This window comes from Oncorhynchus kisutch, linkage group LG26, assembly GCF_002021735.2.
Source record: "Oncorhynchus kisutch isolate 150728-3 linkage group LG26, Okis_V2, whole genome shotgun sequence".
In the NCBI taxonomy this organism is placed as follows: Eukaryota; Metazoa; Chordata; class Actinopteri; order Salmoniformes; family Salmonidae; genus Oncorhynchus; species Oncorhynchus kisutch.
The window spans coordinates 833,694-847,999 of record NC_034199.2 but is presented as its reverse complement, the minus strand read 5'-3'; the positions used below and the strand labels follow the sequence as shown (position 1 = coordinate 847,999).

General features: G+C 42.5%; 1 protein-coding gene across 3 annotated transcripts in view; it reads right to left on the bottom strand.

Moving 5' to 3' along the window:
• Positions 1–208: 208 nt before the first annotated feature.
• The window catches only part of tbc1d4 (TBC1 domain family, member 4), a 128,874-nt gene continuing 114,776 nt past the window's right edge, over positions 209–14,306 (bottom strand). For all 3 annotated transcript variants that reach the window (XM_020462295.2, XM_020462296.2, XM_031805589.1), the window contains 3 exons: positions 11,100–11,269; positions 10,112–10,288; positions 209–2,481 (listed from right to left, as the gene is read on the bottom strand). In XM_020462295.2, the coding sequence (XP_020317884.1) occupies positions 2,242–2,481; positions 10,112–10,288; positions 11,100–11,269 (587 nt within the window). In that variant the 3' untranslated portion in view covers positions 209–2,241. The remainder of the gene's footprint in view (positions 2,482–10,111; positions 10,289–11,099; positions 11,270–14,306) is intronic.

Genomic DNA, 14,306 nt, shown 5'->3' with positions numbered 1-14,306 from the left:
GACTGCTGAACAATTAATTAAATGGTCACCGGGACTATTTACATTGACCCCCCTCTTTTGTTTTTACACTGCTGCTACTTTCTGTTACAAATAATATTATATTTGATTAATGCAGATATGTGTATTATAGGCATTTTCTGTAATTACAATGCAGTTAAAAAAATTATTTACCATTATTTTAAGTGAAAGAAACCACTCGAGATACAAGTGAATAGAAAAAGGCAGTGAAGGTGTGATTTATTGAAGTACACGTGACATTTTTCTTTGTGAGGCCTCATTTCAACAAAAACAGGCAGTCGACATTAATTCAACACAATCGGCGTTATTCCATAGTAGTGATTGAACAATGCGATGATGTTGGCTACCTACACAGACGCAAAAGAAAGCAAACACTCAAGCCAGCCATTAGGGCTTCCCTTATATCACCCTCAATCATGGTCATAAGCTTATCTCCGATTCAGGGTAGATAAGGAAGACTGCATTCATGCTTTGATTTGGCACTTATGAGTTAACACAAGAACATGACTTTAATCTAGTTCATTCTCTGATGATCAATGATGATTGGCCAGCCTATATTTCCAATGGAGCATCTTTGTAAGACATGAATCTCTAGATAGCAAAAGGACGGTTGTCTTTGTATGACCCAGAACTAGATGTCTTTTTAGCGCTTGTTTAACATGAAAACACAAAGCATTGAAACACATGAAAACACAGAACATTTTGAAACAATTAAACCCGGACAGTGTTGAAAAACAGCGCTGAAATTCATCATTTGATGAAATAGAAGAAAAAAAACACTTGCATGAATTATAATACACTTCTGGTTGCTAACCATTTAGCAACGAAAGCATTAAAACCTCTTTGGGTCCAAAGGCAGTACAGGAGAGAGTACATTAAGGCAAATAACAATGCAAATAACAATGCAACCACAACCACAACCACCCTAAGATGATATGAAAAAGAAATGAGCGTTACACAAGCAATTTCCACAACGACGACTCCGTCGAATAAGTGAAGCCTGTGTCATACAGATGTAATACCTTCATTTGACCACCTCTGTTGTCGCAGGGATTTTCCTGCACATCAGGAAATGCGAATTGTAATTGTGTTTCTTAAATGGATTACTTGATTTATCTTAAATAAAAACTTATTAATTAATTTATATTTCTTGTGGGATATGCTGATTAATTTGAAGTAGCTATAGAAAAACATCACCTTTCAGTTCTGTGTGTGTTGACTGGTTGTGAAAGGGTGGTGGTAAACCATCACCTCGATGGTTACAGGCTAGTTGATGACGTCGGATAGGCTTCGTCATCCTTAAACGTGTGTGGATCGGCTGCAGTAGCCTAATTCAAAGTCATTTCACATGGAGTGCTGTTCGTATTCATGTCAACTCTGTGAAACATAACTGTTCCTACATTGTGCACACACGATTGACAGATTGACAATCAAAAATAAAACATTCTTTCAACATTTCAGAAAGCAAATAATAGAAATCATCCATATTACAAAGACCCAAATATGCTACATGTCCACTTGGTCAACTTTCAGTAATTGCTTTCGGTTCACAATACAAAAAAGTGAACAGTGTAACACCGTTTGCAACATTCAACATTCAACTTTTTAAGATAAACATATTTTTTTAGCTGCAGGCAGGTCAGCGCTTAACAGTCGATATCAGACTAGAGCTTATTTAATTATTCTTTAGACTTTTTCTCTTTTCAATCAGAATCATTGGAGAACATGACTCAGATGTGAATGTGGGATGAGACAGTGTGTGTGTGTGTACACTGTCCTGGAACATAATGAAAAAGTGTCTGTCCATGATGTCAGCTGTTTGTGGTGTGTAAGCAGTGACATTCAACTCAGTCTGTTCTCCAGCCTAACAGAGAGACTGTGAACCTTCTCTATACTCTTCTTATTTCCTGTGTGCGCGCACACAGACATACGCACACAGGCACACACAGCACATTCAAACCAGACCACATTGCCATACTGTCAGTGTCTGTCTGTCGAAATGGCGACACATCACATAGGAACTACACCACCTGTCTTAAAACAACAACACATATAGTATGGCTAAACAGTTTCACAAAATGTTAATAGTCCCAATAAAGTTTGGTTTTCAAATTCAGAAATTCTATCCATCCATCGTCAGAGTCCTCTCTCTATGTCAGTAATATCCATCTACCTGTCCATTCTCCAGTCTCTCCCTCACCTTTGCCTTCCACTCTTCCCCCATTAGGGCTTCTTGGCGGTGGGCTTGGCCTTGCCATTTGGCCCCTGAGCAGGCTTGACCATGTGGGTCATCTCCACGTCAGCCAGGGCGTCCGGGGGCAGGCAGGAGCGCATGCGCTCAATAGTCTTCTGGCAGGACTGGCGCTCCTGCTCCAGCGAGCGAATCATGTGCTTCATCTTGGACTCACGTGACAGGAAGTTCTCCACAGTGGCCTCCAGGCTTTGGATCTTCTGACGTGCCGCCTTGGCGAAAGAAGAGGAGAATGGATGATTTTAGACAATTAACACATGGGATAGGTGCATAGAGGGTAGTGATGGGGGAATAAATCAATAGTTATAGCGATATTACTTTGGATTACATTATATTGATACTTTGGGCTCTATTTTAACAAACCTAACGCAATGGTAAATCTTAGAGCTGGCGCTAGCTGGCGGTAGCACAGCAACTCACTGCCTTCCTGAAGACAAACAATGTATACGCTTCAGTCTGGTTTTAGACCCCATCATAGCAGACTGCACTCGTGAAGGTGGTAAATTACCTTTTAATGGTGTCAGACCAAGTCTCTGCATCTGTCCTCGTGCTCCTAGACCTTAGTGCTACATTCTTTTGGTGAAAAGAAACATGGTGAAGCCCCCAAATTGCCCTCCCTGGAAGCCTGTGTTTCAGACATAAGGAAGTGGATGGTGGCAAATGTTTTACTTTAAAACTCGGACATAACAGAGATGCTCGTTCTAGGTCCCAGGAAACAAAGGGATCTTCTGTTGGATCTGACAATTAATCTTGATGATTGTATAGTCGTCTCAAATAAAACTGAAGGACCTGGGCGTTACTCTGGACCCTGATCTCTCTTTTGACGAACATATCAAGACTGTTTCAAGGACCGCTTTTTTCCATCTGCGTAACATTGCAAAAATCAGAAACTTTCTGTACAAAAATGATGCCGAAAAATTCATACATGCTTTTGTCACTTCTAGATTGGACTACTGCAATGCTCTACTTTCTGGCTACCCGGATATAGCACTGAATAAACTTATGTTAGTGCTGAAAACAGCTGCTAGAATCTTGACTAGAACCAAAATATTTGATCATATTACTCCAGTGCTAGCCTCTCTTCACTGGCTTCCTGTTAAGGCGAGGGCTGATTTCAAGGTTTTACCGCTAACCTACAAAGCATTACACGTTCCTACCCATCTTTGCGATTTGGTTCTGCCGTACATACCTACATGTACGCTACGGTCACAAGACGCAGGCCTCCTTACTGTCCCTAGAATTTCTACGCAAACAGCTGGAGGCAGGGATTTCTCCTATAGAGCTCCATTTTTATGGAATGGTCTGCCAACCCATGTGAGAGACGCAGACTCAGTCTGGACCTTTAAGACTCATCTCTTCAGTAGGTCCTATGATTGAGTGTTTTTTTTTATTTCACCTTTATTTAACCAGGGAGGTTAGTGGAGAACAAGTTCTGATTTACAACTGCGACCTGGCCAAGATAAAGCAAAGCAGTTCAACATAAACAAATGCACAGAGTTGATAACACACAGTCAATAACACAATGGGAAAAAGTATATAACAGTGTGCAAATGAGGTCAGATAAGGGAGGTCAGGCAATACATAGGCCAGGGTGGCGACTCTTTTGGATGAATAGCGTGCCCAGAGTGAACTGCCTCCTACTCTGTCCCAGATGCTAATATATGCATATTATTATTAGTATTGGATAGAAAACACAAAACTGTTTGAATGATGTCTGTGAGTATAACAGAACTCATATGGCAGGCAAAAACCTGAGAAAAATACAACCAGGAAGTGGGACATCTGAGGTTTGTACTTTTTCAAAGCTTGGCCTACCGAATACACAGTGTCTATGGAGTCAAGTTGCACTTCCTACGGCTTCCACTAGACCTCAACCGTCTTATGAAACTTGAATGAGGATTATACTATAAAGGAGGGGTTCATGAGACCTTTTTGAGTCAGTGGTCTGGCAGAGAGCCTTGGTCTCATGACGGGCGCTCTCAACAGAGTTACCTCTCGTTCAAGTGCTTTTCTTCAGACATAGGAATTCTCCGGTTGGAACATTATTGATGTTTTACAGTGGGGCAAAAAAGTATTTAGTCAGCCACCAATTGTGCAAGTTCTCCCACTTAAAAAGATGAGAGGCCTGTAATTTTTATCATAGGTACACTTCATCTATGACAGACAAAATCAGAAAAAAAAATCCAGAATATCACATTGTAGGATTTGTAATGAATTTATTTGCAAATTATGGTGGAAAATAAGTATAAGTATTTGGTCAATAACAAAAGTTTATCTCAATACTTTGTTATATACCCTTTGTTGGCAATGACAAAGGTCAAACGTTTTCTGTAAGTCTTCACAAGGTTTTCACACACTGTTGCTGGTATTTTGGCCCATTCCTCCATGCAGATCTCCTCTAGAGCAGTGATGTTTTGGGGATGTTGCTGGGCAACACGGACTTTCAACTCCCTCCAAGGATTTTCTATGGGGTTGAGATCTGGAGACAGGCTAGGCCACTCCAGGACCTTGAAATGCTTCTTACAAAGCCACTCCTTCGTTGCCCGGGCGGTGTGTTTGGGATCATTGTCATGCTGAAAGACCCAGCCACGTTTCATCTTCAATGCCCTTGCTGATGGAAGGAGGTTTTCACTCAAAATCTCACGATACATGGCCCCATTCATTCTTTCCTTTACACGGATCAGTCGTCCTGGTCCCTTTGCAGAAAAACAGCCCCAAAGCATGATGTTTCCACCCCCATGCTTCACAGTAGGTATGGTGTTCTTTGGATGCAACTCAGCATTCTTTGTCCTCCAAACACGAGTTGAGTTTTACCAAAAAGTTATATTTTGGTTTCATCTGACCATATGACATTCTACCAATCTTCTTCTGGATCATCCAAATGCTCTCTAGCAAACTTCAGACGGGCCTGGACTTGTACTGGCTTAAGCAGGGGGACACGTCTGGCACTGCAGGATTTGAGTCCCTGGCGGCGTAGTGTGTTACTGATGGTAGGCTTTGTTACTTTGGTCCCAGCTCTCTGCAGGTCATTCACTAGGGCCCCCCGTGTGGTTCTGGGATTTTTGCTCACCGTTCTTGTGATCATTTTGACCCAACGGGTTGAGATCTTGCGTGGAGCCCCAGATCGAGGGAGATTATCAGTGGTCTTGTATGTCTTCCATTTCCTAATAATTGCTCCCACAGTTGATTTCTTCAAACCAAGCTGCTTACCTATTGCAGATTCAGTCTTCCCAGCCTGGTGCAGGTCTATAATTTTGTTTCTGGTGTCCTTTGACAGCTCTTTGGTCTTGGCCATAGTGGAGTTTGGAGTGTGACTGTTTGAGGTTGTGGACAGGTGTCTTTTATACTGATAACAAGTTCAAACAGGTGCCATTAATACAGGTAACGAGTGGAGGACAGAGGAGCCTCTTAACATGCATGAAACCAAGGCTGTTACGGTTACTGAAGTCTACAAATGAGAAGGCCTGGGGGATGGGAGTAGAGCTAGGCACTGCAGGGCCTGGATTAACCTCCACATCACCAGAGGAGCAGAGGAGGAGTAGGATAAGGGTAGGGCTAAAGGCTATAAGAACTGGTCGTCTAGTACATTTGGAACAGAGAGTAAAAGGAGCAGGTTTCTGGGCGCGGTAGAATAGATTCAATGCTTAATGTACAGACAAAGGTATGGTACGATGTGAATACAGTGGAGGTAAACCTAGGCATTGAGTGACGATGAGAGAGGTATTGTCTCTAGAGGCATCAATTAAGCCAGGTGAGGCTACCGCAAGTGTGGGGGGTGGGACAAGAGGGTTAGCTGAGGTATATTGAGCAGTGCTGGAGGCTCTACAGTGAAATAAGACAATAATCACTAACTAAAACAGCAATGGACAAGGCATATAGACATTAGGGAGAGGCATGCGTAGCCGAGTGATCATAGGGTCCAGTGAGTAGCTGGGTGGGCCACGGCGATTCAGACAGCTAGCGGGCAGAGGCTAGCAGAAGGGCCTTTGAGGGACGTCGCGATGGAAGAAGTCTGTTGTAGCCCCCTCGTGTGGTTACGTCGGTAGACCAGTCGTGATGGATCAGCAGAGGGCCGTGTAGTAAAAGGGTCCAGACCAATTGGCAAAATAGGTATAGTAGACCAAGAAATTGGCTGATGGACCTCTTCTGCTAACAGCCTGGTATGCTCTAGACAGCTAGCAGGCCGCGGCTAGCAGATGGACATTCAGGGGACGTCACGACAGAGGAGCATGTTGAAAAAAAAAAAACTCGGTTGGATTACGTCAGTAGTCCAGTCAAGATGGATCGGTGGAGATCCGTATTGGCAATAAAAGGGGTCCAGGACAATTGGCAAAATAGGTATTGTAGCCCAAGGAGTGACTGATGGACCTCTTCAGCTAGCCGGGAGATGGGCCTAGCATAGGCTAGCTCCAGGCTAATTAGTGCATGCTTCGGGACAGAGACGTTAGCCAGGAGAAGCCAATCGGATAGCAGCTAATTAGCTGCGATGATCCAGGTGAAGAGGTGCAGAGCCCTTGCTTCTCTACCTGGCCGGTTACCCTCTCTCCATTGGGATTCTCTGCATCTAACCCTATTACGGGGGCTGCTTCACCGGTGCTCTTCCATGCCGTACCTAAGAGGGGTGCGTCAATTTAGTGGGTTGAGTCACTGATATGATCTTCCTGTCCGGGTTGGCGCCCCCCTCGGGTTCGTGCCGTTGGAGAGATCTTCATGGGCTATACTCGGCCTTGTCTCAAGGTAGTAAGTTGGTGGTTGAAGATATCCCTCTAGTGGTGTGGGGGCTGTGCTTTGGCAAAGTGGGTGAGGTCATATCCTGCCTGTTTGGCCCTGTCCGGGGATATCGTTAGGACAGAGCCACAGTGTCTCCCGACCCCTCCTTTCTCAGCCCCCAGTATTTATGCTGCAATAGTCCACCTGGTAGCATTGCTGCTCCAGTTTCAACTGCTCTGCCTGCGGCTATGAAACCCTGACCTGTTCACCGGATGTGCTACCTTGTCCCAGACCTGCTGTTTTCGACTCTCTCTCTACTGCACCTGCTGTCTCTAACTCTGAATTATCGGCTATGAAAAGCCAACTGACATTACTCCTGAGGTGCTGAGCTGTTGCACCATCTACAACCACTATGATCATTATTATCTGACCCTGCCGGTCATCTGTGAACGTTTGAACATCTTGGCCATGTACAGTTGAAGTCGGAAGTTTACATACATCTTAGTCAAATACATTTAAACTCAGTTTATCACAATTCCTGACATTTAATCCTAGTAAATATTCCCTGTTTTAGGTCAGGTAGGATCACCACTTTATTTTAAGAATGTGAAATGTCAGAATAATAGTAGGGAGAATTATTTATTTCAGCTTTTATTTCTTTCATCACATTCCCAGTGGGTCAGAAGTTTACATACACTCAATTAGTATTTGGTAGCATTGCCTTTAAATGGTTTAACTTGGGTCAAACGTTTCGGGTAGCCTTCCACAATCTTCCCACAATAAGTTGAGTGAATTCTGGTCCATTCCTCCTGACAGAGCTGGTGTAACTGAGTTAGGTTTGTAGGCCTCCTTGCTCGCACACACTTTTTCAGTTCTGCCCACAAATGTTCTATAGGATTGAGGTCAGGGCTTTGTGATGGCCACTCCAATACATTGACATTGTTGTCCTTAAGCCATTTTGCCAGTATGTTTGGGGTCATTGTCCATTTGGAAGACCCATTTGCTTTAACTTCCTGACTGATGTCTTGAGATGTTGCTTCAATATATCCGCATAATTGTACCTCCTCATGATGCCATCTATTTTGTGAAGTGCACCATGACCTCCTGCAGCAAAGCACACCCACAACATGATGCTGCCACCCCCGTGCTTCACAGTTGGGATGGTGTTCTTCGGCTTGCAAGCCTCCCCCGTTTTCCACAAAATGTAACAATGGTCTTTATGGCCAAACAGTTCCATTTTTGTTTCATCAGACCAGAGGACATTTCTCCAAAAAGTACGATCTTTGTCCCCATGTGCAGTTGCAAACCGTAATCTGGCTTTTTTATGGCGGTTTTGGAGCAGTGGCTTCTTCCTTGCTGGGCGGCCTTTCAGGTTAGGTTGATATAGGACTCGTTTTACTGTGGATATAGATACTTTTGTACCTGTTTCCTCCAGCATCGTCACATGGTCCTTTTGCTGTTGTTCTGGGATTGATTTGCACTTTTCGCACCAAAGTAGGTTCATTTCTAGGAGACAGAATGCGTCTCCTTCCTGAGCGGGATATGATTGCTGCATGGTCCCATGGTGTTTGTAATTGCGTACTATTGTTTGTACAGATGAACATGGGACCTTCAGGCATTTGGAAATTGTACACAAGGATGAACCAGACTTGTGGAGGTCTACAGTTTTTTTCTGGGGTCTTGGCTGATTTCTTTTGATTTCCCCATGATGTCAAGCAAAGAGGGACTGAGTTTGAAGGTAGGCCTTGAAATACATCCACAGGTACACCTCCAATTGAGTAAAATTATGTCAATTAGCCTATCAGAAGCTTCTAAAGCCATGACATTTTCTTGAATTTTCCAAGCTGTTTAAAGGCACAGCCAACTTAGTGTATGTAAACTTCTGACACACTGGAATTGTGATACAGTGAATTATAAGTGAAATAATCTGTCTGTAAACAATTGTTGGATAAATTACTTGTGTCATGCACAAAGTACATGTCCTAATCAACTTGCCAAAACGATTGTTGGTTAACAAGAAATTTGTTGAGTGGTTGAAAAATGAGTTTTAATGACTCCAACCTAAGTGTATGTATATACATAATATATATAATCGTGAGAATCGCAATACATATCGTATTGGCACATAAGTTCCGTGATAACATTGTATTGTAAGGTCCCTGGCAATTCACAGCCCTGATACAGGGTGTGTCAAACTCGTGTCAAACTCAATGCACGGAGGGCCCTAGTGTCTGCGGGGTTTCTGCAGGGTTTGTACTTGATTGATGAATTAAGGTCACTAATTACTAAGGAACTCCCCTCACATGGTTGTCTAGGTCTTAATTGAAAGTAAAAAACTAAAAGCTGTAGACACTCGGCCCTCCGTGGAATGAGTTTGACAGCCCTGATCTAGACCATGTTTTTACAACAATATTGATATGGGACAATGTAGTAGGTAAATGATTGACTGAGTGGCTGTGTCGTGTGGGCGTGTGTGCATCTGGCATTTGTGTGCCTGTTTAAAAACACAGTAGAAACATTAAGACTTGCATGTTCTCTTGTTTCCTGTTAACATTTACTAAGGGGTTTCACTCTCCAAATGTGTCAATCCTTAATCCCTGCCATTCCTCAGCTGTGACCTCATCTGCAGACAGACAGACTATTTAATGGTCTACAGTATGGATTAAAAAGCGAGAATTCCTTGGATGGAGAATTGAGACTCATTCCTTTTTATTTCTTATACTGTGTTTGGGGTTGTGCTCTGGTGACATCTACTGGCAGGCTGAAGCAGTGCATATCAACTCCAAAATGTGTTTATTTGTTTGTTCTGTGTGTACTGTATATACTGTGAGCGTAGTACCAGACAGCTTGCATACAAAGGTCAACGGAGGGACATCTTAACCCATAACACTTGACAAGATGAGCATCTCTGAGGAAGGCCTCTGACACACCAAAATGTAAGCCTGTCTGTTTGCCCCCACATTGAACCTCAAAGATCATTGCTGACATTTGAGTGCTCCTCTTTCTTCTTCTGGGATATTCATAATGTAAAGAGTAGAATAGAGAGTAGAGAAGAACTATATTGTGTCTTATGTACTCCTTGACTGCAAAATGAATTGCCCTGAGGAAACTTGAATTGAGCCAGTTTCCCACCTGTAGTTTCTCTAGCAGATCCATGTTCTGTTTCTTCAGCTGGTTGTTGGTCTTCTCCAGTTTATCCAGACGGTCTGAGTCGTTTGACTGGAGCACAGCATCCACCGTCTCGTCCTGCAGCACGTGGTACTCCACCTCATACGCATGTAGCTGCTTCGAGATGTCCATGTCCAACACCTGGCAACCCACATAATTACAAAGTATATATACCTGGCAACCCAGAGTTGAAAAACATCAACTTCTGTGTCAAACACCTGGCAACCGCAAAGAGAAAGTCAAAATCGCCCACACCTGTAGAGTCAGGTAATAAGTAGAAAAAACAAGTGCTGGAGTTTACTCACGACCTTTCAATAAACATTTGAACCCAGATCTGCTACTCATAAGACATAAGCACAGCCTGTGTGTACTGTGTGTATCCCATTACAAGCAAATCAAGAGCCACAAAAAGGTCTTTACAGTCCCCCTTGGGCAGGGTGTGTGTCATGTGCTCTGTTATGGATTGTCGTCATAAAATAGCAGGCTTGCCTCTTCCACAACCGCTCTCTATATTTATGGCCAAAGTCACTCATGTCCACAAGCACTGCGCTCATCATGAGCACTCATGGGTTTGAGCTACAAAATCAAACAGAATAGTGCTTTATTGTTCATTGTTGAAACAAAAATTAGTCTCTTTGCGCTGCCCAACCCCGAGACAGCACGCGCACACACACACACACACACACACACACACACACACACACACACACACACACACGACATCTATGGAGTTCAGGGTTAAGTGCCTTACTCAGGGGCCCCATATAATGTAAATGTAGGGCCAGTTTCCCAGACCCAGATTAAACCTAGTCTTGGACTCCGAAGTGCTTTCAATGGAGAATCTCAATTTTGTGCATCCCAAGACTACACGTGTACATCCCAAATGGCACCCTATTTACTATATACCACCAACAGTGAATGCTCACTTTTAATGTCTCCCCCCCATCTGTACCTTTGAGATGGTTTCCTCCATCTGGGTGTGGGTGAGGTTGGGAATTGTAGTTTTCAGGTAGTCCACGATGGTCTCGAAGCTATCACACTCCACTATCTCCCCTTCGTGACTGCTCAGTAGACACAGAGCCACCTTAAAGATCACTTCACTCCCCTGGGCAAATAGGATATCTATGACATAGAACACAGAGACAAGGGCTGAATGGGTGTGTGTGTGAGAGAGAGAGAGAGAGAGAGAGAGAGAGAGAGAGAGAGAGAGAGAGAGAGAGAGAGAGAGAGAGAGAGAGAGAGAGAGAGAGAGAGAACAGAGAAGGTAGGAAAAACAAGAAAACAGTTTTTCTGATTCAATGTGAGTAAAATAGTGTGAAGATAATGGTGTGAAACTGACTGTAAGCCACAGGTTTGTGGAAGTACAGTGGCACACCTAGGACTGTGGCGGTCATTAAATTTTATCAGCCAGTGATTGTCAAACAAATAGCTGCCGGTCTCGCAGTAAATTACCGCTAATTAACATAAACACATTTAGCATCTCCTGGCTTCCACACACAGCCTACAAGCCACTGATGCAGAACTTTGGAACATCTACATTTTAAAAAGTCTAATAAATCCATGTAACATAGCCTACACCTGATCTGGCTATGTCATATCGCTTTGGGCTACACTAGTTAATTTAGCAGACAAGATTTGCTTAGAATTCCGTGGCATTATTTTATAGTATGAAGAATACAATTGAACAAAGCTGAATAAAATAGAAAGGATATTTTCTCCAAATGATTTGAGGGAGTGCACACATGGCTATTCTGTGTTGAGTGGTTAACAAAGAAACAGGTCCTCCTATATGCTTAATTTCGAGTTATTTATGCAACTTTAGTTGTGATACAAACATTGGGCTATATGTTTAGATTTTTTATACATTCTAAGGATGCATGATTTGAAAAAAGTTGCATGAAAGGCATAAACTCTGCATTGTTTTTTGTGCAGGCTACACACACTTCATCAGTCTCTCATTCACAATTTGACAAGCATTTGATAATGCCTCAAATTTCCCGGTGGCATCCCCTTTGTGGTCGTAATGCCCCTAAAAAAGGTATGCCTTTTGCAGCCAATGGTCTTGTGCCCAAGGGCTGATAATAGTTAGAATTCCCTTCTCCCGGCTGCGTGCTCTGAAGCACCTCTCACTCACATGGCTCGCTCAGATATCTCAATTCTTAGCCAATGTCCTTCACGTGATCGGGTCCTTCTCACAGGCTACAAGTGAAGACAGACACATCAGGATGCAACTGTTCGCGACCTTATCGAATTCCGAGGCGCATATTGAAGATGTTGGAAGAACTGTACACATTTACTATTCGTCAGCCCACAAGATGAGTAGGCCTAAAGAACAGCAGAGCTCCACCTGTTTAGCAAAAAAATATATATAGAGTACCAGACAAAAGTTTGGACACACTTACTCATGCCAAGGTTTTTGTTTATTTTTACTATTTTATACATTGTATAATAATTGTGAAGACATCAAAACTATGAAATAACACATATGGAATCATGTAGTAGCCAAAGAAGTGTTAGACAAATCATAATATATTTTATATTTGAGATTCTTCAAAGTATCCACCCTTTGCTTTGATGACAGCTTTGCATGATTCCATATGTGTTATTTCATAGTTTGTTCTGACTGTTCTGACTTGATGGTCCACATGAAGCCTATATCCTGTTTTAGAGAAATGTAATCATCAAATATTGTAAGAGCGTTCAATGTCTGCTTATGTGCCCCCTTTATTTATCCTACAGTTCTGACTTGGTGTACAGGGAGAATACTGTAAGAACAGCCCATGTTCTGAATTCTGTCTGAACAAATAGTTATATTGAGTGTGTCTGTCCTAGCTCACTCATTGTCTTAATCAAAATGACGGATTGCCTCTCATCCGCCCGTCGTTCTCTTATGCCATAGTTTGTACATCTCAATTGTCAGTAGAAACCACATTTGTTTAAGCAATTTGGCCATATCAGCTATGTTTTTTAAAATGGCAGTAAATGAGGCTGAATGAACAGTGTCGCTGTCAGACAAGGCTCCGCTGATAACCAGGTGTAGCAGTGGTAAAGATACACTCCATGGTGCTGAAAAGAAAGCTCTGCTGTTGAGACAGCTTCTGTAGGTCCTAACAGTTTGTGGGCACCATTTGTTACTGTTATAGCGCAATGAATGTATCGTTTAGTGTTGTGCTATGCAATGGCTTTGCTGGCATGCATCATAAATAGATTTTTTTGTTTGTCCCACCAAGATTTACATGATAAAATCACTCCAGTATCCCCATTAGTACAAAAGTTGACCTATTCTATTCTGTGTGAGATAGAAATATTCCAAAAATAGTCTGGGACGCGATAGATCCCAAATTAATACAACCACTACTTTTTTTTTTATAGCAATGTGACTGACACAACAGATCAGAACATTTAGCTTAAAATGTTAATAAACTATTAGGCAATTTTTTCACATTATAAGCCCAGTAAGCTATAAGTGCGAATGTTCCAAAATGCAACCAATTAATAAGGAGAACACCCTTCTCAAAAGGGACCACAAATGCGATAATGCATTTAATGCTTTTATTATAAAGGTGTATTTTTATGGTGAAAATAATCTTCCACAATCTTAAAACTCACACGCTGCATATGCCAATTATGCTCTATACCGGTTGTAAAGTGGATTAATGTGCTTAATTTTATGAAGTTATTTGGCCACTTTAGTGAGATTTTGAGATTCTTCAAAGTATCCATCCTTTGCATGATTCCATATGCATATGTGTCACAACTTGCAGACTTGTTTACGTTGCTGTGTGTTTTGTTGCCAACCTTACTTTGCTACCTGACAACTTGACGGTTTTTACTTTTTAATTACCGTTTATATTTTTGTTTTTTCATTCAACTTTTTCACTCCGGATGCTTTATCTGGGCGTTGTTCGTCAGGACCTCCAACAGCCGTAGCTAAGTAGTAATGCCTTCTAATTCGCTGTACTCATAATATAGTCGCTGTACTCATAATATACAGGAGAACGATCGCCTTACTGCGAGGAAAGCTGTGCTGCAAGCCCAGCTTCAGACGCAATCATTAGGCAAGGGTAATTTCAGTGTAGGAAAGGATGAAGCAGCGTCCGTGCCACAAGGAAGTACAGATAGTAACGTTAGTATAAATCCCCTCGCACGGTCCCCGCAG